A 15,250-nucleotide genomic window follows, 5' to 3' on the forward strand; every position below is an offset into this window, starting at 1 on the left:
AGGAGAGGAAGAATAGCAGCTTGGGATTCTCAGCTCTGTGGATGTTGGAGGGTTTAAAGCTGATCTGAGACCAGCCTCCATCAATCATGACTTGAGCCTGAAGAAACGGGCCAATCATGGCAAAGTGTGTCAGACCACACCTGAGGACAGACCAATCAGGACAGAGAAGCTGCTGCAGGAACATTTTAATGAAAGGAGGAAGGTTATAAGAACAAGAAACGGCTTTAAATCCCAATAAGACTCAATACTAATAGTAACTGATCACCTCTATTGATCACTCTGACAGACCTGTCTCCATACAGAGAAAAAAATCACTCTGGTTTGTTTGAATCTTTTATTTTATTTCGCTGCAGTTGTTCATCACACCTTCTGTATTTTATGTTCTGGATAGCCGGATCATGGTATCGGGTGGAGTTGTTGGTTTAATGTTGGTATAAACAGGATCTGATGAGGTGAAACGTCCAAAACATTTTAGAATAAAACTGCTTCATTTATTTCAGTGGAACATGACAGAATCTGTCAAACAGAATAATGTCAGCATAATTATGGGATATAAAGTATATATTTATTTATGATTGCTTTAAAGTAATGTACAATCCATCAGTCAAGCAAGCTTGATTGGAATAACAGCGGACTCTTTAGGAGGCATTTTACGGACAGGTCTGGATCACTCGTAAATTCTGTTCGTACCTGAAAGAAAACGTAAAATACGAACAGATTGGTGAACGCGCACATTCTGTTAAATCACTCGTACGCACGACTTAAGAACAAATCTGTGCGTACGGACGGTTGTTGCATGAGGCGCAATGTCTCTGACAGGAAATTTAAACGTCTTCTTTAAAGATCCTCAGAAACATGCTCTGATGGAGCTTCTTCAATGCACGATCCAACTTATCATCACATCCAGAGCGAAGCAGAACAAAACGCCATTTTTGATCTGTTGGAAGAAGTTTATTCACTCATCAGTTTGAAGCTGCAGCACTCAGAGGTGATGACATCATCACCAATGTGAGGTCATTGACCTCAGACTGATGATCAGTGTCTGCTGGTGGTCATTAATGTGTCCGACGACTGCAGTAAAAACTCTTTATTGGCACAGGAAGTGACATTATCTGTTTGGTTGCCATGACAACAACCCGATGATTAATGTCTTATTAAAACACAGCTGTGACATCACAGAATACAGACGCTACTGATCATTAAAGTTACCAATAATCAGTCTGTCATCATCTTTCTCTTTAGCACTGCAAACGTTAATGATCAGATATCGTTTGCTTTAATTCTCAAACTGAACAGATGAAACATGAAAGCTACACACCACAACCAAACTAACACTGAAATCAGTTCATGGAAGTTAACCAGCAGAGGGGTGTACAACGAAGCAAGCTCAATACAGCCAGAACCTCAGAGATGACAGGTTCTGCACCAGCCTTTCTGATCTTTAACCCTGAGCGCTCAGATGAAATGCTCATTTTACACATCACATGATTCCCCTCCAGGATAAACTGAGCTGGGCAGCTTGATCCTGACAGCTGGACACAGCAGGTAATACCTGCCTTGGGTTTCTTTCAGAAAGCTCTGAGACTTTGGAACCAATCAGAACATTTAGCTCCGACTGTCTCATAATAAGGAAAAAAATCACCTCATTCATCCATCATATCAGAGAGAAATGTTATTGATGGAATATTATGTGATATACAGGCCCAGACTGATGAAGGTTCTGATCAGTGTTAGATCAGATGTCAGCGGGAGAAACTGCAGCTTCTTTGGGGGGTCAGCAGGTTTGGATATTTAACGTGTTCCGGTTCTTGTCCAAAAGGCTGATGCTGAGTTCAGATTAACATCCAGAGTGACTCAGAGATTTAACAGATTAAACTCTGAATCAACATTGTGTTGGGATTATTTTGGAGATTGAAACGCCAACATTTGAACAACATCTAAAGCTGGAATACTGAATGACTGATTTCCCGTCAGTTATTGATCGATCTAACGTCTGCTCAACATAAATGAAACTTTTTAAATGTTCCAGAGTCAGACATCAACTTTCAACATTTAACTGTCTGAGTTTGCTGTCTGGGAGATCATCAGGACCAGAACCAGGGAACAGAGGCATCTGTTTCAGAACATTTAATCTGAAACTCTAAACAGAAACATGAGCTCAGCAGCAGTTACCGTGGTGACCAGGTCAGCATGAGTTAGGATGGTGGTCCAGTTGGTTAAAACAGAGACAACTTTGTGACTCTCGGTTCAACAGGACTCAATGAGACTGATCTGGCTTCATAGTACACCCATCAGGAGCAGCTTTGTCTGCTGCTGATTCACAACCAGACTCTGTCTCTGCATCAGCTCAGAAATAAGCACGAATATTGTCAGCAGTCGTCCAGAGACATCTCCAGATGTTGAAGGAAGCGGATCAGACCTCCAGGCAGCGGTAACCTCTTCAACTGTCGACGTCCAACCAGCTGGAGAATCTGAAGTCTACAGAGATGCATCAGAGGCCGAGGAGGAGCTGCAACAGAAAGGGACAGATGAGACTGTGGAGAGAAAAAACTCCCTTTGAACAGGAAGAAACCGCCATCAGAACCAGAACCAGGAAGGGCGTCCATCTGCCTCCACCTGCTGGGGGCTGAGAGGACAGGAAAGAGGGGACAACAAGCACCAGAACACCAGACCAGCTGAGAGAGAGAAACAAGTTAATGAAAACAATTATGTCACATGTACATGGAGAGGTGCATCATGGGAGCTCCCCCAGCAGGCTGGGCCTATAGCAGCAGAACTATGGGATGAACTCCAAACAACACGGACCAATAACACAGCACAGGGACCAATAACAGAGACCACGGACCAATAACACAGCACAGGGACCAATAACACAGCACACGGACCAATAACACAACACAGGGACCAATAACACAGCACAGGGACCAATAACACAGCACGCGGACCAATAACACAGCACGCGGACCAATAACACAGCAAACGGACAAATTACACAGCACAGGGACCAATAACACAGCACAGGGACCAATAACATAGCACACGGACCAATAACACAACACACGGACCAATAACACAGCACAGGGACAAATAACACAGCACAGGGACCAATAACACAGCACAGCGACCAATAACACAGCACAGGGACCAATAACACAGCACACGGACCAATAACACAGCACAGGGACCAATAACACAGCACAGGGACCAATAACACAGCACAGGGACCAATAACACAGCACAGGGACCAATAACACAGCACACGGACCAATAACACAGCACACGGACCAATAACACAACACACGGACCAATAACACAACACACGGACCAATAACACAGCACAGGGACCAATAACACAGCACAGGGACCAATAACACAGCACAGGGACCAATAACACAGCACAGGGACCAATAACACAGCACACGGACCAATAACACAACACACGGACCAATAACACAGCACAGGGACCAATAACACAGCACACGGACCAATAACACAGCAGAGCGACCAATAACAGCACAGGGACCAATAACACAGCACCGGGACCAATAACACAGCACAGGGACCAATAACACAGCACACGGACTAATAACACAGCACACGGACCAATAACACAGCACAGGGACCAATAACACAGCACAGGGACCAATAACACAGCACAGGGACCAATAACACACCACAGGGACCAATAACACTGCACACAGACCAATAACACAGCACAGGGACCAATAACACAGACCACGGACCAATAACACAGCACAGGGACCAATAACACAGCACACGGACCAATAACACAGCACACGGACCAATAACACAGCACAGGGACCAATAACACAGACCACGGACCAATAACACAGCACACGGACCAATAACAAAGCACAGGGACCAATAACACAACACACGGACCAATAACACAGCACAGGGACCAATAACTCAACACACGGACCAATAACACAGCACACGGACCAATAACACAGCACAGGGACCAATAACACAGCACACGGACCAATAACACAGCAGAGCGACCAATAACACAGCACAGGGACCAATAACTCAACACACGGACCAATAACACAGCACACGGACCAATAACACAACACACGGACCAATAACACAGCACACGGACCAATAACACAACACAGGGACCAATAACACAACACACGGACCAATAACACAGCACAGGGACCAATAACACAGCACAGGGACCAATAACACAGCACCGGGACCAATAACACAGCACAGGGACCAACACAGCACACGGACCAATAACACAACACAGGGACCAATAACACAACACACGGACCAATAACACAGCACAGGGACCAATAACACAGCACAGGGACCAATAACACAGCACAGGGACCAATAACACAGCACACGGACTAATAACACAGCACACGGACCAATAACACAGCACAGGGACCAATAACACAGCACAGGGACCAATAACACAGCACAGGGACCAATAACACACCACAGGGACCAATAACACTGCACACAGACCAATAACACAGCACAGGGACCAATAACACAGACCACGGACCAATAACACAGCACAGGGACCAATAACACAGCACACGGACCAATAACACAGCACACGGACCAATAACACAGCACAGGGACCAATAACACAGACCACGGACCAATAACACAGCACACGGACCAATAACAAAGCACAGGGACCAATAACACAACACACGGACCAATAACACAGCACAGGGACCAATAACTCAACACACGGACCAATAACACAGCACACGGACCAATAACACAACACACGGACCAATAACACAGCACACGGACCAATAACACAGCACACGGACCAATAACACAACACACGGACCAATAACACAGCACAGGGACCAGTAACACAGCACAGGGACCAATAACATAGCACACGGACCAATAACACAGCACAGGGACCAATAACACAGCACAGGGACCAATAACACAACACAGGGACCAATGACATAGCACACGGACCAATAACACAGCACAGGGACCAATAACACAACACACGGACCAATAACACAGCACACGGACCAATAACACAACACACGGACCAATAACACAGCACGGCGACCAGTAACACAGCACAGGGACCAATAACACAGCACAGGGACCAATAACACAGCACACGGACCAATAACACAACACACGGACCAATAACACAACACAGGGACCAGTAACACAGCACAGGGACCAATAACACAGCACAGGGACCAATGACATAGCACACGGACCAATAACACAGCACAGGGACCAATAACACAACACACGGACCAATAACACAGCACACGGACCAATAACACAACACACGGACCAATAACACAGCACGGCGACCAATAACAGCACAGGGACCAATAACACAGCACAGGGACCAATAACACAGCACACGGACCAATAACACAGCACGGCGACCAATAACAGCACAGGGACCAATAACACAGCACAGGGACCAATAACACAACACACGGACCAATAACACAACACACGGACCAATAACACAGCACAGGGACCAGTAACACAGCACAGGGACCAATAACACAGCACAGGGACCAATAACACAACACACGGACCAATAACACAGCACACGGACCAATAACACAACACACGGACCAATAACACAGCACGGCGACCAATAACACCACAGGGACCAATAACACAGCACAGGGACCAATAACACAGCACAGGGACCAATAACACAGCACAGGGACCAATAACATAGCACACGGACTAATAACACAGCACAGGGACCAATAACACAGCACACGGACCAATAACACAGCACAGGGACCAATAACACAGCACACGGATCAATAACACAGCACAGGGACCAATAACACAGACCACGGACCAATAACACAGCACAGGGACCAATAACATAGCACACGGACCAATAACACAGCACAGGGACCAATAACACAGCACAGGGACCAATAACACAGCACGCGGACCAATAACACAGCACAGGGACCAATAACACAGCACAGGGACCAATAACACAGCACAGGGACCAATAACACAACACAGGGACCAATAACACAGCACACGGACCAATAACACAGCACGGCGACCAATAACACAGCAAACGGACAAATTACACAGCACAGGGACCAATAACACAGCACAGGGACCAATAACACAGCACAGGGACCAATAACACAGCACAGGGACCAATAACACAGCACACGGACCAATAACACAACACAGGGACCAATAACACAGCACAGGGACCAATAACACAGCACAGGGACCAGTAACACAGCACAGGGACCAATAACATAGCACACGGACCAATAACACAGCACAGGGACCAATAACACAGCACAGGGACCAATAACACAACACAGGGACCAATGACATAGCACACGGACCAATAACACAGCACAGGGACCAATAACACAACACACGGACCAATAACACAGCACACGGACCAATAACACAACACACGGACCAATAACACAGCACGGCGACCAGTAACACAGCACAGGGACCAATAACACAGCACAGGGACCAATAACACAGCACACGGACCAATAACACAACACACGGACCAATAACACAACACAGGGACCAGTAACACAGCACAGGGACCAATAACACAGCACAGGGACCAATGACATAGCACACGGACCAATAACACAGCACAGGGACCAATAACACAACACACGGACCAATAACACAGCACACGGACCAATAACACAACACACGGACCAATAACACAGCACGGCGACCAATAACAGCACAGGGACCAATAACACAGCACAGGGACCAATAACACAGCACACGGACCAATAACACAGCACGGCGACCAATAACAGCACAGGGACCAATAACACAGCACAGGGACCAATAACACAACACACGGACCAATAACACAACACACGGACCAATAACACAGCACAGGGACCAGTAACACAGCACAGGGACCAATAACACAGCACAGGGACCAATAACACAACACACGGACCAATAACACAGCACACGGACCAATAACACAACACACGGACCAATAACACAGCACGGCGACCAATAACAGCACAGGGACCAATAACACAGCACAGGGACCAATAACACAGCACAGGGACCAATAACACAGCACAGGGACCAATAACACAGCACAGCGACCAACAACACAGCACAGGGACCAATAACATAGCACACGGACTAATAACACAGCACAGGGACCAATAACACAGCACACGGACCAATAACACAGCACAGGGACCAATAACACAGCACACGGATCAATAACACAGCACAGGGACCAATAACACAGACCACGGACCAATAACACAGCACAGGGACCAATAACATAGCACACGGACCAATAACACAGCACAGGGACCAATAACACAGCACAGGGACCAATAACACAGCACGCGGACCAATAACACAGCACAGGGACCAATAACACAGCACAGGGACCAATAACACAGCACAGGGACCAATAACACAACACAGGGACCAATAACACAGCACACGGACCAATAACACAGCACGGCGACCAATAACACAGCAAACGGACAAATTACACAGCACAGGGACCAATAACACAGCACAGGGACCAATAACACAGCACAGGGACCAATAACACAGCACAGGGACCAATAACACAGCACACGGACCAATAACACAACACAGGGACCAGTAACACAGCACAGGGACCAATAACACAGCACAGGGACCAATAACACAGCACACGGACCAATAACACAGCACAGGGACCAATAACACAGCACAGGGACGAATAACCACCAATAAAAACTAGTTTTCGTGGCTGCGCTGATCTTTTTATCCATTTTGAAAGCTGTCAGAAAGATAATGGATAATGGAGGATGTCATCAGCCTCACACTGAGCACCAAACTGTCCCTCTAAGAACACCTGGGAACATACGTGAGCAGCAGCTTTCGGACTTAAGTTCAGATATTCAGGATGGGGACTCACCATTTGTCCTCCCTGACATTGAAACACCAGTGCTCCAAAAGGTTGTGTGTTGAGTCCTCCCCTGTTTTTCTTTTACACTTATGACTATACATCGATCCAGCGAGGAAACCCCATCATAGAATTAGCAGACGGCAGTACTGGGATTGGCCATTGGTACTATAGGTGACCAACACAAGAGGACTTTTATAGAATACAGTCCCTCTGCTGAGACAAAAACATGAGAGACCGCTCCCCTCCTGGACACTACCTTTCACTATAACGTTCTAGGAGGCACTACCAGTCTATAAAGACCCACACTTTCAGATTGAACAACAGTTTTTACAGAAGTTGACTGTCCACCACAATAATTCAATATGATTTGACCAATGGTGCAATTCAATATTCGTATTTTAAGGTCTATACTTACGTAGATTTATACTTAGCTTAGTCTTTTTTCCAGTTATTTATTTGTCCATTGTGCAGTGACAGTTTATGCATTGAACTGAACTGAACTGAGCACACAAAACAGACCAGTAACATTTCTCAGTCAGTGACTCACCTGCTTTTTCCTTGATGGTGCTCCATTCAGAGTAACTGTCCAGGTGTTCCATCAGTCTGGAGCAGAGAGTCACGTGACCAACATAGTCCAGTAGGACGTCAATGATCGGCCCCGCCCACCGAGAGATACTCGAGACGGATATCATCTCACAGAACTGTCAGTCAATCAATCAAACACCAATCAAACAGCTTTACTCTGAAGGCCTGGTTTTAAACTTATGGGCTGATTTCAGGGTAACTTCACAACTTTTACCTTCGAGCTCTTATCTCTGGCATAAGTCCCACCCATATAAATGTGTTTGGAAAAGTTAAACTCACCTGAACACCTCTTCTCAGCCCCGTCTCAAGAGCCATTTGTTCGGTTTCACGCAGCCCGCTCCTGTCTGTTCGGGGGGTTTTGATTGGTGGATGAGGCTGGCTGCCGTACACGCAGTCAAAGCAGGAGCGAGCGTCGCCTCCGTGGTCCAGCAGGAACTTGAACATAGGAAGGTATTTCATGGAGAACATATAGACGGCAGGGAAGGTAGTGGGGTGAGTGGGAACGGCAGCATTGATGTTGGCGCCATGCTCAACCAGCAGGGTGATGGTCTGAATGCAGCCGTGCCTCGCAGCAACCATCAGTGGCCTGAATACGTCCAGGTTTGGGTCGGCGCCAGCAGCCAGCAACAGGCGCACCGCATCGATGTTGTTGTTGATGACAGAGAAGTAGAGTATGGTGCTGCGGCGGTCTGCATAAAGCCTCGACCGGTCTTCTGATAGCTGAGCATTGACATCAAATCCCGCCTCAATCAGCATCTCCAACATGTCGTCATGGTTACGCTCTGCTGCCAGGTGCAGTGGACTGATACCAGTCCGCCGGACTCTGGTCTTACTGGTGGCTGGGATCAACATGGACACAATTCTGGAAACAAGATGCAGCTCAGGACAAGAATTCATATTCTATATATTGTAACTTAATCCTGATTAAGCATTATTTCCTTCATCTTTTAATCTCAGTCCTTCTTTTATCCTGAGCTCTGTGCTACAAAGCAGGTTCAAGATGTCCAGAGTTTCTTCTGGTATCTGGTCTAAGACACTTACTATCAGATCACACCATGGCGGTTATACTATCTCTGAGTTAACCCAGGTTTCTATCTCAGTAGGTCAGGTCAAGTTCAGTTATATAAATATAAATATAACATAAATATAATGTCAATATAACGGTAAAATAGTTATTTAGGTTGGAGGTAATGACCAAGAGTGGCCCTAAGATGGAGCCTTGTGGGGCTCCACATCTCCGTCACATCTGAATGTTAATGTTACATTGTGTATTGGTTTGAACCTTATAAAACACAGTGTACCCACATGTCACTGCTTCTCTGGGCAGCGATGTGAAGCGGTAACAGTCCTGTCCTACCAGGCTTGTTAGCATCCGCTTTCTGGGACAGGAGCAGCTCAACAACCTCTTCATGTCCACTTTTAGCAGCTTCATACAGAGCTGTGGCCCCATCATCTGCCTGAGTGTTAATGTCTGCACCTGCAGGAGGGCCAGGATGAGAAAATGGGATCAGTACTCAGGGGTCAGGTCTCAAGGACCTTGGCCACCCTTCCTGGTTCTGATGGAGGTTTCTTCCTGTTAAAAGGGATTTTTTTTTCTCCACAGTCGCCTTGTGCACGATCAGGACAGGGGATTGCATCAAAGAGAAGTTTCAGTGTAATCTGTTGGTTACCTTAGCTTGGAAACATTTTTAAAATTAACTCTGTATGAATTAGACTTATTTGGAATATAATTAATTGGATTTGATTGTAATACAATGAATTGGATTCTAATTGGCTTGAATTGGGCTGTTTCTTTTGAGTGCCCTGAGATGACATTTTGAGGGAAACACAATGGCAAAACAAAAACTAAACATGAACTCAAAAACCAAGTCATGAAACAACCTAAAAAATTATAAAACATCAAACCAAAAACATGGGGAAAACCCCATGGACGTGACAGAGCCCCCCCCCCCCCCCCCCCCCCCCTCAAGGGATGGATTCCAGACAACCCAAAAAAGCGGTTGGGAGGGAGGGGCTCAAAACCGGAGCCGATCAGGCGGGAGGCCAGACATCCGGCTACGCAGCAGGGGGAGCGACGGGGGATCTCCTCCTTCTAGGGATGGATCCCAGACATCCCAAAAAGAGGGTGGGAGGGAGGGGCTTGAGACTGTGGGTCCTTGGGCTGGTCTTTTTCAGTTTAGTCCAAATTTTTTTACTTAACGATAGAAGTGTTTGTAAACCATGTCATTCTTAGTTTATAATGGACTGACTAGTTAACAGCAGAAGTAATTAGCAGTAGCATTAAAGAGTTCAGGAAGTTCTTCAGGTACCATGTTTAATGAGGAAGCGCAGGGTGGCCAGTTTCCCGTACTGCGCGGCTGTGAACAGCGGGCTGATGCCGTACACATTGCGGAGGCTGTGTTTGGCTCCAGCCTTCAGCAGCATCTCACATATCTCCACGTTGTTTTGGAGCACAGCTTGCTGCAGAGCCGTCCATCCCAGAATGCAGTGGATATTCACCTCTGCTCCGTGATTCAGCAGCTCCGCCACGATGGCAGCGTTGTTCTTTTCGCTGGCTGCAGAATAACAAAAGCCAAAAAGTAACTGCCCACCAGTGTTGGTCAAGTTACTTTTAAAAAGTAATTAGTTATAGTTAATAGTTACTGTTCCCAAAAAGTAATTGAGTTAGTAACTCAGTTACCACATTGTAAAAGTAATTAGTTACTCAGCAAAGTAACTGTGGCATTGTTTTTTGTGTATTATAACGCTGTTGTGTTCCATAACATCTTTAACATCAAATATGTTTATATTAACTGATTGAATTCATTCAAGGTAAACACAAGAAACTTGTGCTAAAGGAAAATAAATAAATAAATGGACCAGACTCAGTGAATATTTCCCTATACTCCCTATATAGAAGATATAAAAACACTAAATACAGTCATTTAGAACATTCGGTATTTATTTGAACTCAATAGATTGCAGCCTGCCATATGATAATAAATGAATAAATAAATTCTGACCCGAAAAATCGAGTGTTGTTTGTTTTCGAGTGGCTCCGTCTCCTTCGCTGGGGCTCACGCTAGCTGCATTTGGGCTTGGGGTTGGGTTAGCAAGCTGCATTTGGGCCTGGGCTTGGGTTAGCTAGCTGCATTTGGGCTTGGGCTTGGGTTAGCTAGTTGCATTTGGGCTTGGGGTTGGGTTAGCTAGCTGCATTTGGGCTTGGGGTTGGGTTAGCAGCTGCATTTGGGCTTGGGGTTGGGTTAGCTAGCCTACCGATGTTGAACGCACTTATTGTAAGTCGCTTTGGTTAAAAGCGTCTGCAAAATGACCGTAATGTAATGTAATGTAATGTTAGCTAGCTGCATTTGGGCCTGGGGTTGGGTTAGCAGCTGCATTTGGGCCTGGGGTTGGGTTAGCTAGCTGCATTTGGGCCTGGGGTTGGGTTAGCTAGCTGCATTTGGGCTTGGGCTTGGGTTAGCAGCTGCAGAAGCAACAAGTGCTTCATATTTGCATGGGTTGATGTAAGGTGCTTCATTAGATTTGAGTTACTTGAGGCAGATGTGGATAGAGTTTTTTTCCCTGGGCATAGCGTGCATGTTACATACACATCATTGCCTTTTATCTCCACGGGTGAGAAGTAGTGCCAGTAATTCCAGTTAGAGAACGCTACCTGTGAACTTCCCTGGCTTGTCGCCGCTGTCTTGTGTGTGTTTAGCGCATGCAGTGAGACACCCAGCCAATCATCATCGAATTTGCAACAGTGTCATCATCCCCACCCCTGCTCTCTCCAGGCAGCATGCAACTGATGTTTAGCCGAAAGCCTACAACCAAAGTGTAGTAACGTGCCACTTTATATTCTCAGTAACGATAACGGCGTTGTAACGATGGGGAAAGTAATTAATTAGATTACTCCGTTACTGGAAAAATAACGCTGTTAGTAACACCGTTATACTTAAACACTGTTACTCCCAACACTGCTGCCCAGAAAACTGCAGGAATCCCTTCATTAGAGAGGTCACGTTAGGATTCTGTAGCTTTGCTTTGGTGTATCACAGTAATTCATGCTGGTAAAATGTAATTCTCTCGCACACAAAACACCTAATGAGCAGTCCAACCCTTCCAACTGTTCAGTTACTGGTCCATTAATCAAGTGGTATTATAAAAACTAACCAGGAAGAATTAAGAGCCATAAAGCTCGCCTGTAGTTTACCAAGAGCTAATCTAAAGAATGAAATAAATCTCTTGGATGAGAAGAAAAAGTGTGATCTTCTAAATGGATTCCTGGACACAGTTTAACTCTCAGGCGATCTGAAGCAGGGACACGTATCACCGTCTACTTACCTTTGTAGAGTGGAGTCTCTTTATCATAGTTTGCAATGTCTGGCTTAGCTCCATTTTCCAGCAGCACCTGAACACATCCCAGATGGTCGTTGCTGGTGGCGACCAGCAGCGGCGTCTCGCCACATACCGTCCTCTTGTTGATCATCCCAGGCTGAGCTGCTCACACAAACGGACACATAGCATCATCTTTATAACATCCTGGTGTCGCTGTCTGAATGTGTGAACTCACCTGACAAGAGCATTCGCAGACAGGTGTCCTCGCCAAACCAGGCGGCCTGGTGGACCGCCAGCCAGCCCGGTTTACTGGGCAGCATCAGGTTTGTTCCTGGACGCATCACCAGCTCTTTCACTCGCCCTACATCACCCTCACGGATGGCTTTGAACAGAGGTTCCTCCTCCCTGTGGGGACAGAACCTGTCAGGCACTGTACACCTGTCTCACCTGGTTTACCTGTCTCAGCTGCTTCACCTGCCTCAGGTGGTTCTCCTGTCTCACCTGTAAAACTGCACACCTGAATCATAGACAAAGCTGTACACCTGTCCCAACAGAACCCCTGAAATCATCTCTGTACACCTGCACAGGTGAGTCAGGTGGTTCCACCAACAGAACTCACTCTTCAGGTTCTGGGGCGATGTGGACCAGACTGCCATCAGCTCTACGGTATGCCACCATCCTCTTCCCAGAACCCGTCATGAACCGGCTGACCGTCCCATCAAATGTCTTCCTGTCGGCACCAAGAACACAGCCAATGAGAGCAGACAGACCGGTTAAATTGTTATGAAGGAAAGCCGCTCGGTTTCAGGAATTATGAAAATAAAAACTGAGGTTACGTACAGATCAGGAGGCTTTGCCTCCGGTGGGTTTGGAGAGCTGTAGTGTGCAGTGGTCTGGTAATCCGGTGGATTATGGGAGCTGCAGCCAGGCGGGTTGGTGGTTTGAGCTAAAGAGTTTGGTCTGCTGGGACTCTCAGAAGGCTGTGGGGTTGTTTCGGTTAGACTGCAGTGTGTCTCGGTTAGACTGCGCTCAATGGCTAGTTGCAGCAGCTGGTCATCGCTCAGATTGCTGTAGATAGAATAATCCTCCAAGGCTGCATCAGGAGCTGCTGAGCGGGAGATGCTGGCTGCCGCCATGACCGAGCAGAGAGGCTCAACAGTCTGAAACAAACAAGAAGCAAAACTCAGACACTTCATGAGCCTACGTCACAATTCTTTCCAAGATAACAAAATAATTTGAGTTGTAATGTCATTCTGTGAATAGCTGTTATAAATGTAGTGATTTATTTCATTTTACTACATGATCCACTACACTTTCAGGTGTGACATTTGTCTTTTTCTGGAAGACGAAGACATCCTCATCAACAAACAGCAAAGAACAGGAAGTAAACATCCACACCATCAGGAAAAAGACAGAGCTGTATCTGAAAGTAGTGCCTTCATGAACTCCACAGCATACCAATTCTTTGTGCGTCAGCCTTCAGTCACCAACACAAATGGCATAAATGATTCTAAAAGCTCCAAAATCAGTCAGAGACAAACGACGGTCCAACTTTAAAGCGAAGACCTCACAGCTGCTGCAGATGAAGCTGCTCACCTCTGCCTCTGAAATCCAGAGATTATTCAAGTGTTTCCTTTGTCTGTGGCTCAGTTTATCTGCCCCAGCCTGGAATTGGTGCCCCAGTGGGGGAGGAGGTTCTTTAAGGTTTATTTTAAGGCCCTGCAGTGTGAGCTTTTTGGCCAGCTGACCTGTTTACTGACTCTAATGTTTCAGTTGGAGTCACCCAAAGCTGCAGGAAAACAGCTGAATCACAGTGACTCAACAGCCCGTCAAACCACAAACACATGCAATGTTTACATTTCAGACAGTTCCACGTGTCCGTATTTAACACTTTTAGATGTCTGTGGTTAGTGCACGTGTCTTACAGTCTGGATGGAACATAAAAAAGGAAAATGTCAACAACAAGACTAATCAAAGAGTTGTTTAGGTAAAGCAACAGGACAGGACACTGCCAGGTGATTGGCATGTTTTGGTGCCATCCAGGTCCGATTGTGTTGGTTGGTACGACCAACATTCACATTTAAGGCCAAAGTCATTCATACATCAGTCCCAAACTATGTATCCTAAGAGTAAAGAAAGCATAAATGTCAGGATCCTAGTGTGTCTCCCTTTTTCCCTTTGTGGGTGTGTTTTGTCTTGTCTTTCTGTCAGCGGGTCTGGAGGTTGGAGGTTGGAGTCACTCACACCTGCAGTCCATCGACCATCTGGTACTCAAGATAAAAGACTGGCTCACTCCTCCCCTTGTTGCCACATCGTCAGCGTCCTTCTACGTACTGAACCTCTAGCACCTTTACCTGAAAACACTGAACTCTGTTTTTGCTCAGTTCTGCTATGCGGCTTCAGGAACCA

General features: G+C 46.4%; 1 protein-coding gene across 5 annotated transcripts; it reads right to left on the reverse strand.

Annotated features, from left to right (window-relative positions):
- Positions 1-320: 320 nt before the first annotated feature.
- On the reverse strand, positions 321-14,622 carry LOC142374680 (ankyrin repeat and SOCS box protein 2-like). 5 transcript variants are annotated; one of them, XM_075458432.1, is made up of 10 exons: positions 14,408-14,622; positions 13,682-14,001; positions 13,461-13,571; positions 13,077-13,246; positions 12,848-13,003; positions 10,834-11,079; positions 9,830-10,001; positions 8,804-9,386; positions 8,487-8,640; positions 321-2,509 (listed from the first exon to the last, which is right to left on the reverse strand). In XM_075458432.1, the coding sequence occupies exons 2-10, from the start codon at positions 13,975-13,977 to the stop codon at positions 2,370-2,372; spliced, it is 2,028 nt and encodes a 675-aa protein (XP_075314547.1). In that variant the 5' UTR covers positions 13,978-14,001; positions 14,408-14,622; the 3' UTR covers positions 321-2,369. The 5 variants fall into 5 exon arrangements, with proteins under 5 accessions (XP_075314547.1, XP_075314546.1, XP_075314545.1 ...); XM_075458431.1 differs by having other exon boundaries at positions 14,438-14,621; XM_075458430.1 differs by having other exon boundaries at positions 14,300-14,431.
- Between the last annotated feature and the right edge of the window lie 628 nt (positions 14,623-15,250).

This window comes from Odontesthes bonariensis, chromosome 24 (assembly GCF_027942865.1).
Source record: "Odontesthes bonariensis isolate fOdoBon6 chromosome 24, fOdoBon6.hap1, whole genome shotgun sequence".
NCBI classification, from domain to species: Eukaryota; Metazoa; Chordata; class Actinopteri; order Atheriniformes; family Atherinopsidae; genus Odontesthes; species Odontesthes bonariensis.

Bases quoted from the DNA above. Each gene is read 5' to 3' on its own strand.
- LOC142374680 (XM_075458432.1), bottom strand. From the start codon at position 13,977: ATGGCGGCAGCCAGCATCTCCCGCTCAGCAGCTCCTGATGCAGCCTTG. The intron at 13,247-13,460 runs GTGAGTTCTGTT...CTGTCCCCACAG, and splicing joins ATCGCCCCAGAACCTGAAGA to GGAGGAGGAACCTCTGTTCA. The intron at 10,002-10,833 runs GTACCTGAAGAA...GCCCTCCTGCAG, and splicing joins GCGCTTCCTCATTAAACATG to GTGCAGACATTAACACTCAG.